We start from the raw sequence: 24232 nt of genomic DNA, 5'->3' as shown, positions 1-24232 counted from the left end.
TATGGTGTTCAGTCTTTCTAAACCCCACCCCTCCTTTACCCTTGCAGACAATTGTGTTCATATTCACATTCTCATTTCCATTGCCATCATCTCCATCACCAACCCAACCGAACAAACATTAGGTGCGAAAAGTTACATTTTACTCAAGGGTGTCAAATAAAATTCCGAATCCGGATGGCTTTGGTATCTGATTTTGGAATCGATTAATAATGAGATGAGATGATTTTAGGACTGCCTTTCCTAATGTTTTTTTTTAAACCAAAAGTTGATTAAAGAATTGGCAGATTCAGGAAATTTAAGAGTTAACCAACTAAATGGATTCGGCTATATGGATTCTTTTAAAAGAAAAAAAAAAAAAGAAACAGAAGTCGTCACAACAAAGGGAAAAAAATTTATGAGGAATGAAGAATAAAAATAGAGAAATGAGATAAGAAAAGTAAGAAATGAAAAATGAAAGATGAAAATAGATGGCCCAAGAAATCAGGAAAATCTCGATTTAGCTACATGGGTATATACAACGTGGATTTTTACTCTTTAATAGGCTCTATCTGAAGTCTTACTTGGCACAAGACCCAAACTATGCATGTCATTCTTCACAACCACACTTATGATCATTTTGGCCTCTCCCTAGCTCTTTAGCTCCTTCAATTGAAATCAGATCACTCATCCTTATTGGGGCGTCCCCATTTCTCAGGCCTCCTTTGTAAATGGCCAATCTAAAACGACATTCTCGGAACTTGTCACTGATCGAAGCTCTAATACATTTGTGTCTCACTTTATCCTTCTTAATTTTGTCGTACATTCATCTTAACATTCTCATCTCTGCAACACATAGCTCTTAAGAACTGCTTAAGAGCTAGTATTGGACATTTTCCATTATTAAGAAGGATTATATCCTAATTTTAGAACCGTTTAATAAATGGAATAGTTTTAGGATTGGCCCCTTGGGACCGGAACTAATTCAAAACAGTCAGATTACCCATTCATCTCGAAAATTTATATATACGGGAAAAAGTCCCCAGGGGCCACGCCTACGTACAGTGGGTGACAGAATGACCGTCATGCTCCCTATGTATGGTGGAAATTCCACCCTCCATTGTGCTGCCGTCCACGCTCTCATTAGTTGGCTCATGCGACGTCCCTTACACAATTGATCTGATACCGATTTTTAAATTTTTTTTTTTTAATTTATTTTATAATCTTAATACCTCGTGTCACTACCCTATGGGTCATACCACCGATCCGATTCGGTATCGGATTTTACTAAATCAATGATCCAAGTTGACATCATTATCATCCATGCATGTACCACATACGAATGTGATAGGCTCATAGTTTTCTGTCTTATACTACACTAGGACGACATTCCAGCTCAGCAATGCGTGTCTGTGTGACGTGTCACGAGTCACGATTCACGAGCATTCCAATGTTTCAGGTGAAGACTAGAAAGTTACATCACTCACCCCTCACAGGCTCGCATATAAATAAATAAATTACACGGAAGAAAAAAACTCGTGCAGGAAGAATCTTTCTGGTCTCCTCTTCGGTTTTCTCTCTTTCTGGTTTCCGAAAAAATGGTGAAGCGTCCCGTGAAGTACTCGGTGGTAATTTCTCTGTTTTTTTTCTTTTGATTCTTATGGTCTGTGCGCTTTGAGATTTTGTGGTTTTAAGATGAAGGTGGGATGACTCGAGCAGGTGGACGCGTTCAGTGACACGGCGTTTAAGGGAAACCCAGCGGCAGTGTGTTTGTTGGAAAAAGAAGAAGAAGAAGAAGAAAAAGATGAGAAATGGATGCAAGCTGTGGCCGCGGAATTCAACATTTCCGCAACTTGTTTCTTGACTCCGATTTCCTCTACCCAATCGGACGCTAATGACCATTCTGTCACGCGGTTCCACCTCCGCTGGTTTACTCCTTTAGTTGAGGTTCGTTTTGATGTTCTTCTACAATCTGTCACCTCTGTTCATCTCTATACCTCCACTCACTCTGCCCCGGGAGAAGAAAAAAAAATAAAATTTTACATTCAATTTTTAGTGTAGTGATTCCAAACTTTAGATTCTCCATGATATCTGTTTTTACGATTTCTAAGAGAAACACAATTTTGCTTTTCCTGGAAATGTACTCACTGAAACCCTGAGAATCTGAAGTTTCAGTGTTCTTGAATTCTATTTTTTTTTCTGTTTAATTAAAATTTAGTTAAAACTTGTTTATTTTATTTGATTTATTTCTAAACTCTAATTTCTCAGTTGGTTTTAAGCTGGCCCACTTTCTTTTGTTTTTTCTTTAAGTGGAAGTTTAAGTTGCTAAGCAGTTTTTTAGGAATTACAAGTTGGTTGGTGGGTCTTCTACGTATAATTTACATATGGGAAGCATTTTTCTGTACGTGAGTGTGGCCTATGCCAGCACTCCCATGTGTCTATCTTTTTTTTCCTTAAAATAAAGGGGCAAAGGTGTCTTTTCACATGGGGAGGAGAGAGATAGACTCATGACAGTGCTGGTGTAGGCCACACTCCCGGACAAAGAACTTTTTCCCTTTACATATATATAATATAATGTATGGGAAGGTAGTGGGTTCTTATGGTTGAGTCATGATTCATGACTCATGGGGTTTGTGGTTTTTTTTAGGGTAAATTACACGTCACCCCCTGGTTTTCAAACGAAACTTAAATCACCCCCTGGTTTTTGAAAATCCTTATCCGTCCCCTTCTACTGTATCGGTGTTAGTCCGCTGTTAGTTGTTGGTGTGAAAGAACTATTTTACCCTTGTACTAAAACATTAGAATAAAATTTACAATACTACCCTTCAAAATCTATGTTTGGATGTCAAGGGTAGTTTAGGGATTTAAATTTATTTAACTGGCTTACATCATCACTTAACAGCATAAAACTAACAATAGGGACTAATTTGTCATAATGGGATCTAATACAGGGGTGATTTGAGTATTGTTTGAAAACCAAGGGTGATTTGAGTTTCGTTTGAAAACCAGGGGTGACGAGTAATTTACCCTTTTTTTTATTTATTTAAAGAATGTTGCTATGTATGGCTGTTGTTCCTACTCTAGGAATGTGGAAGGTTCTACTTTTTTTTTTGGGGGGGGGGGGGTGTGGGGGAGGGGTTGGGGGTGAGGGATGGGGAGGGGTTGGGGGATTGTACTAGAAATTTTATTCTTTTCGATTTATCTCTTCTTTATAGTCTTTTGGCTGATTCTCATGTAAGTGATTACTGTTGTAAATTAGATCTAGGAAGCTGTAGTATTTAGTTGTTGGGCACCATTATTACCTTCCAGCAGAGAGTTGAGTAGTGAAGAGTAAAATCTCATGGTTTACTGGCCGTGTAATTTAAGAAAAATTTTTATTACTTCTCTTAATTGAGTTATGAAGAACTACATTTATTATTTTTTTTTTTTTGTGCATTTTTAATAATGAAGGCAGCTTCTCTATTGGTTGGTATGATTCTGGTTTGTTGGGTACATTCGTGAAATCTCTCATGGTAGACAAACAATACCATGTTATGCATTGGGCACATTCATGTGATAGGACTAACCAACTAACTGCCATAGGCATTCCTACTATACTAGAAAGGAACTGTTCCAATTAACCTTAAAACCCACCTGGTATGTAGTTGATTTATGCGGAGCTATTAGAGTACTGGGATCCATTAGAGTTGAGTTGGGTGTAGCTCCGATACATGATAAACTATGAGAATGTTGTTTGAAGTGGCACGACTATATTCAACGGAGGCCTTTGGATGCTCCAGTCTGGAGGAGTGACTTGATTCAGATTGATAAAGCTAAAAGAGTCAGGGATAGGCCTAAAATAACCTTAGAAGAGGTTGTGACGAAAGACATGCATAGCCTAGGCCTTATACCACATATAATTTCGAATAGAGTTGAGTGGAGGGCAAGGATCCATGTAGCCGATCCCATTTAGTTGGTATAAGGCTTTGTGTTGTTGTTGTATTAGTGTGAGATCCACTTTTTGGGGATTATGAGTCAAAACAATAACAAGAGTATTCTTGGGTTCCTAATCACCGAACCATTAATGACCGAGAAACCAATAACCAGGACCGCAGGGAGATCACAACAGATCAGTCTGATAAAGATATAACTCTAGTCGAATGTACTTAATTGGGTGGAGAACAAATCTTCAAAATTTGATCAAAATCTGATGGTTAGATAGAAGTTATGTGGGTGATACAGAATTAGCAAGTTTCTAAAACCAGAATTAGAAAGTTAGGAAAAAGCATATAAACGGAGATTATTGGTCTCAATCAATAACAGTTCCAGAAATCACAAAAGGAGTCCTGCACCAGATTAGAAAGCAGAGAAATAGAACTTACTAAAACGGGAACGGTGGCTGGAAAACAGCAAGTAAGGTCCTCTAACCCTGTAGCACCATGCGCAAGTGAATGGAATGGAAGTATGGGCCGGGATTCAAACAGCTGATGTGGTTCGGTAGAAACAAGGTAAGAAGTGAGATTAGAAATAAGGAAACTAACAGTAAATAACAGTAGAACAGCTTACCAGTGGAAGAAGAAAGAAAGAAAGGGATATGTTGATCTCCCACCAACTAGGAGATGGCCTCATACCAATCTCCACCTTGGAATCTGACCAAGGTTTGCTGTCTCTCACAGCATGGGTGTTTCTCATACTCACACACATGCACAAACCACACATTCAATGGAGAGTATCCCGTCAAAATCGTTGAAGGCTAGGAATTACCTCCTCCTATGTCTATAAATTGCCTTGTTACAAAATAGAAATTCCCCTTGGCTAATGGAGAGTATCCTGCCACTGTGGGGTCTGGGGAGGGTCATAATGTTCGCAGCCTTACCCCTGCTTTCACAAAGATGCTGTAACCTAAAAATCTTGTGTTGTGGGTGTGCTTCTTGTGGTTGTGCATGTGTGTATATTGAAAGTGCTTTTGTCTGCTGGAAGGGTGTGCTTCTTGTGGCTGTGCATGTGTGTATATTGGAAGTGCTTTTGTCTGTAGGATGGGTGTACACAGGACTTTATGTCTGATTATTATCAGTGCCAGAAGTGGGTTGCAAGTTTGAGTTAGAGCCAGTCAGATAAAAGGAGAAAAATTCAATTACACTGACCCCCCCCCCTTCTCAGTGTCAGCCATTGTCCAACACTTAATGATTAAGAAACAGAAAATAACTACTTAACCCCACATGGGACTTAAATCCCTAATATTTGGGCTTATAGAATTGTCTCATTACAAAAGTAAACCCAAAAATATAATGCCCATGGCCCATACAACCCACTGGACACTCAAAATTACACATAATAGCCTATTCTTGGTCCAGTTTGATGGCCCAGTTTGCTGCTTCCATTCTTGTTCTCTTGAACTACATCAATATTTCTAGTGGAACATCCCCTGCAAAGTTGCCTTCCCATAGTTCATGGTGCTGAAGGTAGCACCGAGGAACAGTCAACCCAGAGAGAAGCGTTTTGGACCTTTGGTGCACCATATACAAATTGGAACTAATTGAATGACGATCCCCTTCCTACCGTGCTCATGTTCACTAGTTACCATTGTATAGTACCAATGGGTTTTGCTAAATTTCATACATTGGCTAGTTGTCAATAGGTCAATTGTTTCGCACCTGTTGGTAAATAAATTCCCACATAATTCGTTTTCATTTTTATCTATAGGTCAAGCTTTGCGGTCATGGAACCTTGGCATCTGCACATTTTCTCTTTGCATACAGGATAGCAAGAACAGATGTTATCGAGTTCGTCACACTATCTGGAATTCTGATTGCTAAAAGGATTCCTACAGGAAGCAACAATGTGGACGCGTCAAAGTTCTCAGATGGCGACCCAGAAAAGCACTTCTCTATAGAATTAGACTTCCCTACAATTCCTATACTCGAGTGTGAATCTGCAGATATTCCATCACTTCCTGAAACCCTGAATGGCGCTCCTGTGGTCAATATAAGTAAAACAGCTGAAGCCGGTGGTGGTGACCTCTATGTACTTATTTTATCCCATTCATTTATAATGACACTTGATTATGGATATATTTTTGGTGACTTTCATTTCAATAACTGATAGATTTGGAAGCCTCTGCTTTTATTAATCCTAGTTCATCTCCTGTTTCTCTGTTTGTTGGAAGCTAGGTGGTTGCCTTCTTTTTAGCTCTAATATAAAAATTTTTGGCATTTGTACTGAAAGAGAGAACTTGGTTGCATTTTCTTAGGTCGAGCTCTCATCCGGAAAGACTGTTGCAGATTTACAACCACAATTGGATGAGATACAAAAATGTCCTGCTAGAGGGGTCATTGTTACAGGGCCTGCTCCCGATGGATCTGGATTTGATTTCTTCACTCGCTTTTTTTGTCCAAAGATTGGAATTAATGAGGTAACTTCTTTGTTACTTATGAACATAAAATGGACTCGGTTTATTTGTTTATCTTTCAATTATGAATAAGTATTTTAATGGCCTTGTTGACAGTAATTTCCTTTTTGAAATGTAACTAATATTTACAGACAACTAGTCACTCTCATTATTATTAATACTTAGAAACTTATGTTGTAGAAGTAAATGTGAAAGATTGAACCATGCTTTATCATTTAATTAGTTAATGGAATAAATTTATTCCTTTCACTTTTCTTTTCCTTTATAACTTTCAATCGTAATGAAATCACAAAAACTTCCATTTATCTTGCAGGATCCTGTTTGTGGAAGCATACACTGTGCTTTAGTGCCCTATTGGAGCAAAAAGCTGGGAAAATGTGATCTTGTTGCATACATGGTATCCTCTTTAACTCTCCTCTCTTTCTATCACAGAAACAAACACATGCATGAGATTTCTCAATAACACAATTTGTTTGGATTAGGCATCTCCAAGGGGTGGAGTACTGGAATTGCATTTCGATGAGACAAACCAGAGAGTACTGATTCGAGGCAAAGCTGTTACTGTCATGGAAGGTTCCTTATTAGCATAACCAAGGAAATAACTCCCTTTTCCTTGGAATTTGTATGTAAATTGTACCAATATTTTTGGAATTTTAAAAGTATTTCCCCCCCCCCCCTCCCCCTTAAATACTTGTGCTGATTGCTAGACCTTGTATTTGCATTGAATGAATGTCTACCAAGTTTAAAATCTAATACTATTGGCTTCTCTCATTTATTAATCTTCTGAGCGATACATACAGTGCATTCATGTCTTTTAATTAGTAAGCATTAATTTAAAGAGAGGGACCATCAGTTAAGGAAGCATTTGCCCATGTACTTTTATCAATTTAGGCGAATTTCCCAGAATTTTACAGAATTGCAGCCATTTTTGGTCCATGCTTTCTATTTTATTTTTTTAGAAATAATTCTCAATCAATATAAGTTGAAAAGGGCAAAATAAATTCCCCACTTCATACGTACAATCAACAAGTCACCCTATAAAAAATGTTGATATCATCAAGGCAAGCATGTGGAAACATGAATAAACACGGGTGGATTCATGCAATAGATAACACATCTTTCTCCTTAAGCTTACTTTCCATCTAAAGTAAAAGAGAGGGTTGGGCATGCCGCCAACTTTCGATAAGCTAGCGGCATACATCAATCACATGGTTGAACACAGGAGAGTAAATGAATCTTTTCCAAAAGGGAAGGAGGGAGGATGACACATGTTGAGCACCCTGGGCATGCCCATCCTTTTCTCCTAAAATAAACATAAAAAATGGTTAAAATCTAAATTAAAAGTTTCATATAAAGGCTTCTCCCACACTACCCATGCTGCGAAGAAGAGGAACCCCCTCTTTTTTTGTTAGCTATTCAGGACTGGTGAAGAAGTTTGAATCCCTAAACCCCCCCCCCCCTCTTTTTTGCTAAAAAAAACCCACATTCTTATTTGTTAGTTGTTCAGGAATGGTGAACTATTTGAATCCCCCCTTGTGAATTTGGTTTCTTGAATTGGGATATTACAGAATTTTCTTCTTTCCATATGTCAGTAGTAAATGGACAACTAATTGCTTCACGTTCCTGTCAATGCTGCAGTTAGTTTGATAAAGAATTGAATCCTTTTAAATTTAAATTTCCTGACCTTATCATTTTTTAATAAATATTTTAGGGAATTGGATCTTATCCAGCCGTGGCGGGAGCTGCACCTATGCAGCACCGCTAAACGACAGAAAAAATAAGGGTAAGGTAGTCATTTCATAGGTGGATCCCACCTGGGCCCCACATGTGAAATGACCACCCTCCCCCTGTATTTAGGGTGGTTTTTGGTGCTGCACAGTAACTGCACAAGATCCAAGTCCATATTTTAGTACAAAGGTAAAATTGTCTTCTTCAATCAATACCTAACCGTTGTTAGTCAAAAGGGTCTGAATATAATTAGGGAAAAATGTAAGGGAAGAATGTGTAATTAGACTATAGTATAGGAAGGGCATGTAATTTTCCCTTTACTAAATCAATGATCTAAGAAGGTTGACAACTTGACATCATTAGACATCCCATGTACCATGTAACAAATGTGATAACCAACAAATGTGATAACCTAATCAATTTGGATTTGCCGAGCTGTCATCCTACGTCATGCTTTGCAGACACAATAAGGTGCATAATGACCGTCTTACCTCTGTCCGAGATTCCAGCTGAACCATCCTTGTAGTGTGTCGTGTCACGAGATTCACGATTTAGGAGCATTCCATGTTTTAGGTGGGGACTTGGGAAGAAGGTTACATCAGTCTTAACACACCTCACATATTAAATTAGACGGAAGACTAAAACTCACGCAGGCGCATTCAGCACTAATAAGTCGATACAGGAAGAATCTTGCAGGTTTCCTATTCGGTTCTCTCTCTCTCTCTCCCCTTCCGAAAAAATGGTGAAGCGTCCCGTGAAGTACGCTGTGGTATTTTCTCTCTCTCTTCCTTTTCCTTTGATTCTTATGGTCTGTGCGCTTTGAGATTTTGTGGTTTTAAGATGAAGGTGCATGACTCGATCAGGTAGACGCGTTCACCGATGCGGCGTTTAAGGGAAACCCAGCGGCAGTGTGCTTGTTGGAAGAAGAAAAAGATGAGAAATGGATGCAAGCTATTGCCGCGGAATTCAACGTGTCGGACACGTGTTTCTTGATTCCGATTTCCTCTACCCAATCGGACGCTAATGATCATTCTGTTACGCGGTTCCACCTCCGCTGGTTTACTCCTTTACTTGAGGTTCGTTTAATGTTCTTCTACCTACTATCATCTCTGTTCATCTCTATACCCCCACTGATCACTCTGCCCCGGGAGAAGAAAAAAAATTATTTTCAATTTTGTGTAGTGATACTAAACTTTAGATTCTCCATATTATCTGTTTTTTACGATTTCTAAGAGAAACACAATTTTGCTTTTCCTGGAAATGTACTCACTGAAACCTTGAATAACCCTAGGAGAGTTGGTGAAGAAAGACATGCATAGCCTAGGCCTTATACCACATATGATTTCGAATAGAGCTGAATGGAGGGTAAGGATCCATTTAACCGATAAGGCTTTGTTGTTATTGTATTAGAGTGGGATCCATTTTTTGGGGATTATGAGTCAAAGCAATAACAAGAGTATTTGATGGGTTCCTAATCACCAAACCAATAATGACCAAGAAACCAATAACCAGGACCGCAGGGAGATCACAGCAGATCAATCTGATGAAGATATAACTTCTAGTCGGATGTATTTAATTGGGTGGAGAACACATCATCAAAATTTGGTCAAAATCTGACGGTTAGATGTGAAGTTATGGGTTACAGAATTAGCAAGTTTCTAAAACCAGAATTAGAAACTCAGGAAACAGCATATAATCAGAGATTATTGGTCTCAATCAATAACAGTTACAGAAATCAAAAAAGGAGTCCTGTACCAGATTAGAAAGCAGAGAAATAGAACCTACTAAAACGGGAATGGTGGCTGGAAAACAGCAAGTAACGTCCTCTAACCCTGTAGCACCATGCACAGGTCATTGGAATGGAAGTATGGGATTCAAACAGCTGAACAGGAAAGTCAGATGCAGTTCAGTAGAAACAAGGTGAGAACTGAGAATAGAAATAAGGAAATTAATAGTAAATAACAGTAGATCAGCTTACCAGTAGAAGAAAGAAAGAAAGGGATATGTTGGTCTCCCACCAACTAAGAGATGGCCTCTCACAAATCTCCACCTCGGAATCTCACCAAGGTTTGCTGTTTCTCACAGCATGGGTGTCTCTCATACTCACACACATGCACAAACCACACATTCAATGGCTGTCAAATTTGTTGGAGGCTAGGAATTACCTCCTCCTATATTTATAAATTGCCTTGTTACAAAAATAGAAATTCCCCTTGGCTAATGGAGAGAATAACAAAGTAGCAATTAAATAAAACTTACAAGGAAATAGAAACTCACCACACATAGTGGTTGCAGTTTGGGTGTGCACATGACTGTATGTCTGATTGTTATTACTGCCGGAAGTGGGTTGCAAGTTTGAGTTGAGCCAGTCAGATAAAAAAGGAAAAATTTAAATACACTGATTCATCCCCCTCTCAGTGTCAGCCATTGTCCAACACTTAATGACTAAGAAACAAATAATAACTACTTAACCCCGCATAGGACTTAAATCCCTAATATTTGGGCTTATAGAATTAGCCCATTACAAAAGTAAATCCAAAAATATGAAGACCATATCCTATACAATCCATTTGACACTCAAAATTACACGTAATAGCCTATTCTTGGTCCAGTTTGATGGGCTGGTTTGCTGCTGCCATTATTGTTCTCTTGAACTACATCAATATTTTTAGTGAAACATCCCATGCAAAGTTGCCTTCCCATAGTTCATGATGCTGAAGGTAGCACCGAGGAACAGTCAACCGAGAGAGAAGTGTTTTGGACCTTTGGTGCACCATATACAAATTGGAACTAATTGAATGATGATCCCCTTCTTACCATGCCCATGTTCACTAGTTGTCATTGTATAGTACCAATGGGTTCTGCTAAATTTCATACATTGGCTAGTTGTCAATAGATCAATTGTTTTCACACCTGTTGATAAATTAATTCGCACATAATTCAGTTTTCATTTTTATCTACAGGTCAAGATTTGCGGGCATGGAACCTTGGCATCTGCACATTTTCTCTTTGCATCCAGGCTAGCAAGAACAGATGTTATCGAGTTCGTCACACTATCTGGAGTTCTGACTGCTAAAAGGGTTCCTACAGGAAGAAATATGGACGCATCAAAGTTCTCAGATGGCAACCCAGAAGAGCACTTCTCTATAGAATTAGATTTCCCTACAATTCCTGTGCTAGAGTGTGAATCTGCAGATATTCCATCACTTGCTGAAACCCTGAATGGTGCTCCTGTGGTCAATATAAGTAAAACAGCTGTAGCTGGTGGCGGTGACCTTGACCTCTATGTACTTATTTTATCCTATTCATTTATAATGACTCTTGATTATTGATATATTAGGGTGCTTTGAATCAATATGCATGGAAGAACTATAGTAACCCTTTTTTGGTGGGCTTTAACTTGGTGACAAGAGGCCAACGGTAAGGTTGCTCTATTGTGACCAAGTGGTCACGGGTTTGAGTCTGGAAACAGCCTCTCTGCGAAAGCAGGGGAAGGCTGGATACATTATGACCCTCCACAGACCCCGTAGTGGTGGGAGCCTTGTGCACTGGGTACGTACACCCTTTTTTAACATGGTGACAACTTGGATTACTTTCATTTCAAGAATTGATGGAGTCGGAAGTCTTTGCTTTTCTTAATCCTAGTCCATCTCCTGTTTCTTGCTTAATGCTTGTAGCATTGCATGTAATTTGACACTATTCTATTTAGCTCCAATATGGGAATTTTTGGCATTTGTACTCAAAGAGGGAACTTGGTTGCATTTTCTTAGGTCGAGCTCTCATCCGGAAAGACTATTGCAGATCTACAAGCACAATGGGATGAGATACGAAAATGGCCTGGAAGAGGGATCATTGTTACAGGGCCTGGTCCTGACGGATCTGGATTTGATTTCTTCAGTCGCTTTTTTTGTCCAAATTTGGGGGTTAATGAGGTAACTTCTTTGTTTCTTATGAACATAAAATGGACTCGGTTTATTTGTTTATCTTTCATGTGTGAATAAGTATTTTAATCCCTTGTTGACAGTAATTTACTTTTTGAAACAGAACTTATATTTACGGACAAATAGTCACTAAATTTATTATTGATACTTAGAAGCTTATGTTGTAGAAGTAAATGTGAAAGATTGAGCCACACTTCGTTTAATTATGTTAATGGAATAAAATCATTCCTTTCACTTCTCTTTTATTTTTATTTGTTTTACCTTTTTTTACTTTCAATCTTAATGGAATCACGAAAAACTTGCACTTATGGGTGTCAATCATGTAATGATTTTGTTTTTCTTGTGTAATTGCTATATATTTGTGCTTCGTCACAGTGACTAATTACTGAGGATTCTTGTGCTTGATGCTAGTTATACTTTGTTTTACTGTCTCTTTTTATTTTGGAAGAAAATTTTCAATTTTTGGTGTTTATCTTTTATATAAACTGTCATTATGTTAAGTGCCATAATATCTTTGTTTTTGTCTTGGACTTTACTAAATCTGTATCCTGTTTTCCTTGCAGTAATTGGTACTTGGGCATCTTAAATTTGGACATGATCTCTTAATGGATATTATCTATACAGCTAATTGTTGGCGTGAATGTTGTACCAAACTTATGAAGATTTTTAGTTATATCGTTGTTGAACATTGCAAGCATCTTCCATCTTTTCTTTTCCTCTTTTTGGTTTTTTTTTTTTAGTTCTAAAGCTTGCTTGGTTTTTGATTGTCTATTGATTGTTTTTCTAGAAGTCAGGTAGTAGAGACTGACTTGGAGTAAAGAAATTAACTCTTGTTTGCAATAGTTGCTGTACCAAAACAATATGGTTTCTGAAGTGAATAGTTTTTACGTGGTTTGATTCTATTATTTACTCTATGTAGAGATTGTGGGGATTTTTTTTAAAAAAAAAAAACCAAAACCATCTGGAAAAATAGGAAGCTTATAGTGAGTCTAGGTGAGTGAACCGAACATTTTGAAATCTTGATGCCAAGTTTGTCAACGGTAAGGTTGCTTCATTATGACGAAGTGGTCACGGGTTCGAGTCTCTCCATGAAGCAGGGGTAAGGCTGCGTACATTATGACCCTCGCTAGACTCCACATTGGCGGGAGCCTCGTGCACTGGGTACGCCCTTTATGATGCCAAGTTTGTCAACAGCTGTATTAGTGCTTAATTAGAATGGTGCTACATAACAGAGACATGGATATAAGTGTTGATATCCAACACATATATGATATGTCGAATGCACAACCCTAAAATCTTGACAAGGGGACATATTTGTATGTTTATGGTAAAGGTTTTGGGAATGTCCTTTTGTGAGCAACCTGGTGAACAGCTTTAATTTTTGCTATGTTGAAGGATGATGTGGCTATTCCATACTATTGAGTATATAGAGAACCCTCTAGATTGGCTGCATTTCCCATGTAATTGACTTTTTCCCAAATTTCAATTGTCAAAATTTTGTCTATTCCAATGAAACACAGCCAAAAAAGTGGTTTTCATTTTGCCACATGGATGAAATACATTTTGCCTCTAAAACTTATCACATTAATAGAGGAAAGTTTAGGTAACATCTTCATTTCTCTTGGGTGCCAACTGCCGACAGATGAATTGATTAACTCTTATCTTTTATCTGATTAGTGTTTATGTTATAATTCTGCAAAATTTTCCCCATGTTGGTTGAAATACAAATGATTTTCGTGAAGGGGATTCGCTGGTTCACCTTGCTCCACATGCTACAAAGTTTGCATGTCTTTCTCTCTCGCTCTCTCTCTGTCTCTATTTCTCTTTTTCGACCAAAGATACTTTCAAACCAAATACAAACAAATATATTTGCCTAACTTACACTTAATTTGCAAATAAACTCCATTATTGGACCATGATGATTGTTCAAAAAGATTATAAAGTAAGAAGAATAATTTTTTTAACATAATTTTACTCTAAATATCCTTAATGGGTCTGGCTCATTTGAAATGGCTTCCATTTATCTTCAGGATCCTGTTACTGGAAGCATTCATTGTGCCTTGGTGCCCTATTGGAGCAAAAAGTTGGGGAAATGTGATCTTGTTGCATACCAGGTATCCTCTTTAACTCTCCTCTCTTTCTATCACAGACACAAATACATGCATGAGATTTCTCAATAACACAATTTATATGGATTAGGCATCTCCAAGGGGTGGAGTTCTGGAATTGCATTTAGATGAGACAAACCAGAGAATACTGATTCGAGGCAAAGCTGTTATTGTCATGGAAGGTTCCTTATTAGCATAGCCAAGGAAATAACTCCCTTTTCCTTGGAATAGTATGTAAATTATACCAATATTTTGGAATTTTAAAAGTATTTTTTTCTCTCTTAAATACTTGTGTTGATTGCTAGACCTTGTATTTGCATTGAATGAATGTCTACCAAGTTTAAAATCTAATACTATTGGCTTATCTCGTTTATTAATCTTCAAAGCGATACATACAGTGTATTCATGTCTTTTAATTTGTAAGCATTAATTTAAAGAGAGGGACCAAAAGTGAAGTAAGCATTTGCTGCCATTTTTGGTCCATGCTTTCCTTTTCTTGTTTTTTTCTCCTCCTGCAAACAAAAGTCCATTTGAGGATCCCGCATGTAGTACTTGCTTCCAAATCTGTTAGTTCAGCTTACTTCTACTTACTTCTATAAATGGATCTGTTGAGACAACCTTGAAACAACGTAGGTTTAACTTATAACAGATATTTTTTATAAAACACCTGAGAAATTTCATTGAAATAGTGAAAATTTTACACTCCATCCCCAAGAGATATTCATATTTCACCACCAGGAACCAGACCCCAACCCAACTTCAAGATCCCTTCACCTTTGAGAATCCAAATAAATAAACAACCCCACCAGAAAATCTTACAGCCACAAAACCCACCCAGTCACCATCTCCATATCCACGTAGCAATTCCACAATTCCCCACATTTATACCTCCTTGAAAATTAAAATGTCAATTTACTCCCTGCCTAAAGTGTCATACTCTTTACAAAACACTCCAAAAAAAGGGGAAGTTCATAATAATCCAGGGTAAGAACTCATCACCTTCTCCTTCTAGTAACCAATAGCTCCATCGATGCCGTACTCTCAGAAATCTCCTTTAAAGGAGAAAAAAGCATCACCTCTGGAAAAAGTTTTCAGGGGAAGCATTTCTTGTGGGGAGTGTGGCCCCTGCGTGCGTGCGTGCAGGTCAATGGGAATTTGTGCAAAAGCATGAGGCGGGTGGTTATTTTCGCCTTTCATGGGGTGGGATCGGTCATTTTGCCTACCTCTATGTCTGAGCGTGGACAGTACACTCTCTCACAGGAAACATTTCTCCAACGTTTTCACTTCAAATTTCCATTCTTAACCATATATATGGTGATAGTTCTTTATTCTCCATGGAACATGACTTGGTACTTTTAGCCAACAGCAATTAAACTTTAAGAAAGTAAGAACCTTGAAGAGTTGCTTGGGCTTACTTTGTGTGCTCAAATAGGTGGACCATATTTATTTTTTTTCCCCAGTTTTCACGTCTCTTTAAAATAGTAATTATAGGAAAAATTAGATGTCAACATTATTGGTGACACTTAATATGATCATGAGATCATAATCTCTATTCACATAGGATATGGAAAGATTGGGTGGGTTTATGTAATACATGATTTCACATTTAGCTCATTAGTCAATTTTAAGCCTGAAATGAGTATTGGAAGTGGTTAGAAAGTGAATTTTTAGAAATAAATCTCATTAAAAGTTTAAAAGGGCAAAATAAATTCACTACTTCATGCATACAATCAACATGTTCATATCATCAAGACAGGCATGTGGAAAACATGAATAAACACGGGTGAGTTCATGCAATAGATACCACATGTTTCTCCTTAAGCAATTTACAATCTAAAGTAAGGGAGAGGGTTGGGCATGCCGCCAGTTTTCGATAAGCTAACGGCATACATCAATCACATAGTTGAACACAGGAGGGCAAATGGATCTTTTCCAAAAGGGAAGGGCACCCTGGGCGAGCCCAGCCTTTTCCCCTAAAATAAACATAAAAAATGGTTAAAATCTGAATTAAAAGTTTCATATAAAGGTTTCCCCACTACCCATATGGGGGAGGGGTAGAGAATCTCCCAAGTCACACCAATGGACCTTGCAGTGCACAGCAGCAGATAAAATTCCACACCAATCCCACAGAAGATGTGGTACAGATTTTTTGCTCCAAGTTTTTCTATGCATTTGGTTGTCCACTGACGCATAGAAGATTCAGTTTTTTTTTTAAAATTTAAATTTACCTAAAAAATAACGCAAATTTCTAACGCCGTAAAAAAGGAAGTCTCACAAAAATGGTAAGAAAAAATGGATTTTCACAAGGAAATCCTGAAAAGGGAGAGAGAAAGAGAAGGGATCATGGTCGTGCACACACAAATGGCTGAAATAGTAATGGATTTAGAGAGCGGAAGTCACAGCTAGGTTTGCCGCCAGGGAAGCTGGTGGGTCTGAGCAGTATTTGCGAAGCTGTGGGAGCCTTTTGCTGGACGAAAGCATAATAGTGTGATTTGCAGTGTTTTCTCTTTCACTCTTTCTCTTCTTCTCTGCTTTTCTTGCTCCGGTGGAGAATGCATCTGTAAGTTTCATTTTTTCCCTCTACGGCACAATCGATCAAACTGGAAAACCAGTAGCAACTCAATGACCATGACCGCCTAATAGATCCTTGAGTTCTTCCTCGCCACAACATCACTCTTGGGTAGTGATTACCTGTGTAACCTCCAGCTCCATTGTTTGTCTTGTAGTGCTTCACATACAGAAGAAGAAGAAATGTGGTAGAGAAAAGGGTCGTTAAGACTCCAACAATCACAGAGATGCTTGGCTTGAAAGGGGTGAAATTGGGTTTTGTTCCATCATCAGCCATTAGAGGTTTGAAATAGAAGGTGAGGAAGAAGAGAAGGAGAGAGGTCCCAGAGACCTGAAAAGATTTCAAAATAGCTCCTTTGCTATTACGATATCCATAAGCTAATAACCAATGTGAAAGGAGTTCAAGTGCTTAGGCCCCATTTCCAACCAACCATTCTTGGGAGAACGTATCAGCACCACATAAGCTACCTCGTAGACACCCCCCTCTCCCCACTTTGCCTTTTTTATGTATATTTTTTTCCTTTTTTTTTCTTTGCTATTAAAAGTTTACAACCAAACAACAAGGATAAAAGTTTTTTGTCGTTTCTTTTTTTTTTTTTCTTTTCTATCCATCTCTTGTCAACCAAACACACCCTAAATGGAGAATTAATTGTTTCACGCTCTTGTAAATGCTGCCAACTCTCGCCTGGATTGCATATTGTGCCAAAAAAAAGGCACCTTTCTCCCCCTCCCCCCCAAGTTGTAGATTGTGGGTTTGTCTTAGCCTTCCTCTTAGCTTGTAGTTGGCCTATGGACCCTTGAGTAGGTTAGACTGAAAAAAAATATGCTGCCAACTCTGCAGTCAGTTTGATAAAGAACTGAATCCTTTTTAAATTGAAATTTTCTAACCTTAACAAGGTAAAATTATCTTTATCAACCAATAACCAACCGTTGTCAGCCAAAGACCATTTGCTTTATCAACCATTAACTAACCGTTGTCAGCCAAAGGGGGTCTGAATATAGTTAGGGAAAAGTACAAGGGAGGAATATGTAAATAAGCTATAGTATAAGGGAGGGGTATATAATTTTCCCTTTACTAAATCAATGATCTAAGAAGGTTGGCATCATTAGACATCCATGTACCATATTCGAATGTGATTTCTACCAAAAATATATATATATATATATATATATATATATATATATATATATATATATATATATATACAAATGTGATAACTTAATCAATTTGGATCCTCTACTATAGAGTTGCATGTCCTGGGCCATGTTTTGCAGACATAGCAAGGCACGCAATGACTGCCTTACCCCTGCCCAAGATTCTAGCTCAGCCATGCTTGTAGTGTGTCGTGTCACAAGTCACGATTTACGAGCATTCCATATTGTAGGTGGGGACTTGGGAAGAAGGTTACATAACTCTTAATCATAGTTAGCAAAAACGGGAATGACAAAAAAAAAAAGAAGTCTTACGATACAGATTTTAAACGGTAAAAAATTATAAATGGACGATCAAAAAAATAGAGAATTGTAAATAAGGGAAAACGGACGATACGAGTTTTAAACGTTTATATTTAAAATAAAAAATAGAATAAAAAAAAAAAGATATTATTCTTATATAAATTGAGGAATTTTTATTTAAAATACATGTTTCTAATTTCGGTATCTATGCATTAACCTTAGGTTGAAGGTGATATCATGAAAAATGCAGTCTTTCAAGTCATCTTTACGTTGAAGAAAGAATTAAGTCGATCAAAGTTCAAGAAAAAGAGATATGGTCACTTAAGTCTAAGATCTTAAAAAACATCAAAATAATAGAAACATGTTTTAAATGTGTTTTAAATACGGGAATACTTGTCATTTGCCGTTTTTCCTGGTAGGAAAAACATACGAGAAAACGTGTTTCAAACAAAAAAAAAAAAAAACATGAAAACGCGTTTAAAACGGTGCGTTTTTGCTAACAGCACTACTTAACAACATAACACCCCTCACATATACATCACACGGAAGACAAAAACTCAAGCAGGCGCATTAAGCACTAATTAGTCGATACGGGAAGAATCTTGCAGGTTTCCTCTTGGGTTCTCTCTCACAGTCTCTCTCAGTCAAATGGTGAAGCGTCCCGTGAAGTACTGTGTGGTAATTTCTCAGTTTTTTCCTTTGATTCTTATCCTCTGTGCTCATTTTGTGGTTTTAAGATGAAGGTGCATGATTCGATCAGGTAGACGCGTTCACCGATGCGGCGTTTAAGGGAAACCCAGCGGCAGTGTGTTTGTTGGAAAAAAAAGAAGATCAAGATGAGAAATGGATGCAAGCTGTTGCCGCGGAATTCAACATGTCGGAAACGTGTTACTTGACTCCGATTTCCTCTACCCAATCGGACGCTAATGACCATTCTGTCACGCGGTTCCACCTCCGCTGGTTTACTCCTTTAGTTGAGGTTCGTTTGATGTTCTTCTACCTTCTATATCCTCTCTTCATCTCTATACCCCCCCCCCCACTCACTCTGCCCCGGGAGAAGAAAAAAAATTACATTCAATTTTGTGTAGTAATATTAAACTTTAGATTCTCCATATTATCTTTTTTTTTTTTTACGATTTCTAAGAGAAACACAATTTTGCTTTTCCTGAAAATCTACTCACTGAAACCCTGAATCAAAAGTTTCGTTGTTCTTGAATTCTATTTTTTCTGTTTAATTAAAGTTGTGTTAAAACTTGTTTATTTTATTTGATTTATTTCTAAGTTCTCAGTTGGTTTTAAACTAGCCCACTTTATTCACCCAAAGTTGCTAAGCTGCTTTTTAGGATTTATATGTTGGTTGGTGGGTCTTATGGTTGAGTCATGATTCATGACTCATAGAGTTTGTGGTTTTTGTGGGTTTTTTTATTTAGTTATTTAAAGAATGTTTCTATGTATGGCTGTTGTTCCTACTCCATGACTATAGAAGGCTCCACACTTCTTCTTTTTTTTTGGGGGGGTGGGGGGAGGTGTTGGTGTTGGGGGATTGTACTAGTAATTTTATTCTTTTCGATTTGCCTCTTCTTTTTGGTGTTTTGGCTGATTCTCATGTAAGTGATTACCGTTGTAAATTAGATCTAGGAAGCTTTAGTATCTAGTAGTTGGGACACCATTACTAGTTGTAAATTTAAAATCTCATGGTTTATTGGCCGTGTAATTACAAAAAATATATTTATTACTTCTCATAATTGAGTTATGAAGAACTATATTGTTTGTGTGCATTTTTAATAATGAAGGAATCTTGTCTATTAGTTGGTACAATTCTGGTTTGTTGGTAAATTCATGAGACTCAAATCTCTCATGGTAGACAAACAATACTATGTTATGTATTGGGCACATTCATTTGATAGGACTGACTGCCATAGGCAGTCCTACTATACTAGAAAGGAACTGTTCCAATTAACCTTAAAACGCATCTGGTATGTAATTGATTTATGCGGAGCTATTAGAGTGGGATCCACTAGAGCAGAGTTGGGTGTAGCTCCGATACATGATAAGCTACAAGAATGTTGTTTGAGGTGGCATGGCCCTGTACAATGGAGGCCTTCGGATGCTCCAGTCCAAAGGAGTGACTTGATTCAGATTGATCAAGCTAAAAGAGCCAAGGATAGGTCTAAAATATTCCTAGGAGAGGTGGTGAAGAAAGACATGCATAGCCAACGCCTTATACCACATATGATTTCGAATAGAGCTGAATGGAGGGAAAGGATCCATGTAACTGACCCCATTTAGTTGGGATATGGCTTTGTTGTGTTGTTATTGTATTAGAGTGGGATCCACTTTTTGGGGATTATGAGTCGAAGCAATAACAAGAGTATTTGATGGGTTCCTAATCACCAAACCAATAATGACCAAGAAACCAATAACCAGGACTGCAGGGAGATCACAATAGATCAGTCTGATGAAGATATAACTCTTGTCGAATGTATTTAATTGGGTGGAGAACACATCTTCAAAATTTGATCATCATCTGATGGTTAGATGTGAAGTTATGAGGGTGTTACAGAATTAGCAAGTTTCTAAAACCAGAATTAAAAAGTCAGGAAACAGCATATAAACGGAGATTATTGGTCTCAATCAATAGCAGATACAGAAATCATCAAAGGAGTCCTGCACCAGATTAGAAAGCAGAGAAATAGAACTTACTAAATCGGGAACGGTGGGTTGAGAACAACAATTAAGGTTCTCTAACCCTCTAGCACCATGCGCAAGTCATTGGAATGGAAGTGTGGGATTCAAACAGCTGAACAGGAAAGTCAGATGTGGTTCAGTAGAAACAAGGTGAGAACTGAGATTAGAAATAAGGAAACTAATAGTAAATAACAGTAGAACAGCTTACCAGTGGAAGAAGAAAGAAAGAAAGGGATATGTTGGTATCCCACCAACTAGGAGATGGCCTCTCACAAATCTCCACCTATGAATCTCACCAAGGTTTGCTGTCTCTCACAACATGGGTGTCTCTCATACTCACACATGCACAAACCACACATTCAATGGCCGTCAAATTCGTTGGAGGCTAGGAATTACCTCCTCCTATATTTATAAATTGCCTTGTTACAAAAATAGAAATTCCCCTTAGCTAATGGAGAGAATAACAAAATAGCAACTAAATATAACTTAAAAGGAAATAGAAACTCAAAGTAGAGAAACCTAAAAATCCTGTGTTGTGGGTGTGCTTCTTGTGGTTGTACATGTGTGTATATTGGAAGTGCTTTTGTCTGTAGGAAGGATGTGCTTCTTGTGGCTGTGCATGTGTGTATATTGGAACTGCTTTTGTCTGTTGGATGGGTGTGCACTACCTGGTATGCCTGACCACATAGTGGTTGCAGTGTGGGTGTGCACATGACTATATGTCTGTGATGCAGAAGCCGAAACCATGATTAATTTGGCTGTTCTTTGATTTTTCGTTGGAGCCTTTTTATTTGTTTGTTCTTTTAGCCTAGGGTTAAAACAGTCTTTTTCATGGTTTATCTTCTTAGTTCCCCTCCACGATTTTAGAGGGATTAGTATTTTATTTTATTTGTTTACACTTATACTCCTATTTAGAGTATAAGTCTATTCTGTGTTTTATAATTAGGATTCAGATTAGGAATCCCAACTCCTAATCTGATTAGGATTGCTTTAGATTGATTATTTGTAAGGCCTTTAGGCCCCCCTTTATTATTATAAATAGTAGAATCGTGGGAGGCTCCCCACCTATTATGTTTGAAATTTTGTTTCTTCTTGCTCTTGCGCCATGATCTGCTTGCTTCTTCTGTCTTGTGTGTCATATCAAGACCCCTTGTGAGTAATATCAAGGGCTAGGGCTGGAGTAATCCGGCGACTCCTTGCATCTTGCGATCGGGAGGTTCGTCTTCTTCTTCCTTCAAGTTCTTCAAGGTTGCTCTGCTGAAATTCTGCAATTCCAAAGTAAGAGTTACAATTTCCTGCAACTTTATCATCTCTTCTTCTTACTTCCATCTAACCTAATCGACTTCCCCAAACCCTAGCTTCATCTACATTCATCACAGCCCTATTCCCTCATCAGATTACACTCAAAACCTAACCACAGGTCCATCACAGTAACCCTCCCACTCGGTCTCAATTGCAGCCTCACCTATCCACTACAAACCCTAAATCCCTCCCTCAACATAAAAACCCAGAAACCCTAAGATCTGCCTAGACCTAACCAGCCATCAAAACCCCACCAAAGTCCAGCCGAACCACCCCCTCCCTGCTAGGAAAACTCGACCTAAAGCCCAGCCCCTAAATCTGCTCCTAAACCCTAGTTTCAGCTTAGATCCTAAATCTGAAAACCCAAAACCCTAACCCTAATATTTCTGAATTTCTATTTCTTATTCAAACCTCATTAAAACCTATTCTAATAGACTCCTAAAATTCTGCAGACCATTACCCAATAAAACCCTAACTCAATCTCCCATTCCTAACCCTAATTTTGCCCTAGTTACCTAAACTGCCCATTCGGCCAACCCTAAAACAGAACCTGGTCCTAAGTGAGATTTATTTCACCTAGGCTACATTAAATTGGTATCAAAGCCATGGCTGAACATGGCAGCCCTGCTATGGATCCCACACGACCACCCCAACTGATTCCCTTTCAATCATGGCTATCTTGCGAGAAGATCTCAACAGACCAGCAAGTTCTTGGTGATCAAATGACAACAATAGAACAAAGGCAAGCTGTGCCTCTTGTAAGCAACCCTCTATATGTAGAGGAAGACAGATTCCAAGTTCATTCTGAAGTACATGGAACTCTGGGAAGGGATGAATATCATAGAAGTCATCCCAGATGTCACAGGGACCACAGAAATCAGTCTAGATATGACCGAGACTACAGGGATCGACGTAGGTATGACAGAGATGACTACAGAGAAGACAGGGACAGAACTACTGAAGCACCTCGAAGACCTAACTTTGAGGAATATTTGAGGTCCTACTTCACTGGAGATGAAGCTACTAACCGGCGGTTCGATACACAGAAGGTCAAGCTAGAATTGAAAGAGTATGATGGGCATGGTGATCCACAAAAATTCTATGACTGGCTTGCTGCCCTAGATGACTACTTTGACTGGTATGATTTGCTTGAAGACCGAAAGATGAGACTGGCACGCACTAAACTAATTGGTTCTGCTCGAGAGTGGTGGCGCAAGGCAGAGCGAGACATGAAACGTGAAGGTAAAGCACCTACCAACTGGGAGGATATGAAGTATGATTTGAAAGAGAAGTACTTACCAAGACACTACACCGCTCAGATGCAAGATCAATTCAACACTCTTCGTCAAGGGAACATGACTGTATCCGAGTACATGCAAAAGTTTGACTCTCTCTCATCTCGCACTGACACAATAGAAAGTGCTACTCAGATGTTGTCCCGATTTCGATTGGGATTGAGATCTGACATCCTCAGGGCTATTGGCGTTGTGGATGTTCTGGACGTCAAGGATTGTTTTGAGAAGGCATTGAAGGCTGAAGAATTATTGGTTGGGAATAGAGGATTTGATTCTTCCACTGAGGGTACTGTCAAAACTTTTTCAGCATTCAAGTCTACTACCACTAGTCACAATCGAATTGGAAATTCTACTGCTGGTCCTACTCGATCAGGCTACTCCGTTGGTAGTTCTTCCCATCCTCCACGTGCTGATTATAAAGGTAAAGCTCCCATGGACAGCAATGAACCCCACAAGTGTTTCCATTGCAATGAACTTGGGCACTATGCCAAAGATTGCCCACAAAAGCATAGACCTGTTAATGTGGCTGCCAAGGCAGAGGAAACCTCTGAAGAGCACGATGAGCATGGCATATATGCACTACCCCCTGATAGTGATGAAGACTTAGACCGTCACCTTGAAGATCTAGATGGTGGTGCTCAAGGTGTCCATACAATTGCTCCAGTTCTCATGGATGATGTGGTTGATTGTGACAAGGTAATTGGGAACATTTCACAGGGAGACAGTATCAAGCAAGTTGCTGTTCTTGAAGAGGTGGGGCTGAATGAGAAGGTTATAAATATT

The 24232-nt window shown here is 38.5% G+C and overlaps 2 protein-coding genes across 4 annotated transcripts in view; both read left to right on the top strand.

Annotated features, from left to right (window-relative positions):
* Positions 1 to 1565: 1565 nt before the first annotated feature.
* LOC122671328 (uncharacterized isomerase BH0283-like) lies at positions 1566 to 14492 on the top strand. Of its 3 annotated transcripts, none has more exons than XM_043868480.1 (6): positions 1566 to 1604; positions 1696 to 1923; positions 5659 to 5979; positions 6206 to 6367; positions 14064 to 14147; positions 14233 to 14492. In XM_043868480.1, exons 1-6 carry the CDS (start codon positions 1575 to 1577, stop codon positions 14338 to 14340), a joined length of 933 nt encoding a protein of 310 aa, XP_043724415.1. In that variant the 5' UTR covers positions 1566 to 1574; the 3' UTR covers positions 14341 to 14492. The 3 variants fall into 3 exon arrangements, with proteins under 3 accessions (XP_043724415.1, XP_043724416.1, XP_043724414.1); XM_043868481.1 differs by lacking the exon at positions 14064 to 14147 and adding an exon at positions 6678 to 6761; XM_043868479.1 differs by lacking the exons at positions 14064 to 14147; positions 14233 to 14492 and adding exons at positions 6678 to 6761; positions 6847 to 7006.
* Positions 14493 to 18807: 4315 nt separating this feature from the next.
* The window catches only part of LOC122671329 (uncharacterized isomerase BH0283-like), a 34180-nt gene continuing 28755 nt past the window's right edge, over positions 18808 to 24232 (top strand). The window contains exons 1-2 of the mRNA XM_043868482.1: positions 18808 to 18842; positions 18925 to 19143. Of these exons, the coding sequence (XP_043724417.1) occupies positions 18813 to 18842; positions 18925 to 19143 (249 nt within the window). The 5' untranslated portion in view covers positions 18808 to 18812. The remainder of the gene's footprint in view (positions 18843 to 18924; positions 19144 to 24232) is intronic.

Source organism: Telopea speciosissima, chromosome 8 (assembly GCF_018873765.1).
Source record: "Telopea speciosissima isolate NSW1024214 ecotype Mountain lineage chromosome 8, Tspe_v1, whole genome shotgun sequence".
Taxonomy (NCBI): Eukaryota; Viridiplantae; Streptophyta; class Magnoliopsida; order Proteales; family Proteaceae; genus Telopea; species Telopea speciosissima.
The sequence above is the reverse complement of the archived record's forward strand: the minus strand, read 5'-3'. Positions and strand labels throughout refer to the sequence as shown.

Excerpts from the sequence above, each read along its gene's own strand:
- LOC122671328 (XM_043868480.1), top strand. The coding sequence starts at position 1,575 with ATGGTGAAGCGTCCCGTGAAGTACTCGGTG. Across the intron at positions 1,605-1,695 it reads GTCCCGTGAAGTACTCGGTG|GTGGACGCGTTCAGTGACAC; the intron begins GTAATTTCTCTG and ends TGACTCGAGCAG. Across the intron at positions 14,148-14,232 it reads GTGATCTTGTTGCATACCAG|GCATCTCCAAGGGGTGGAGT; the intron begins GTATCCTCTTTA and ends TATATGGATTAG.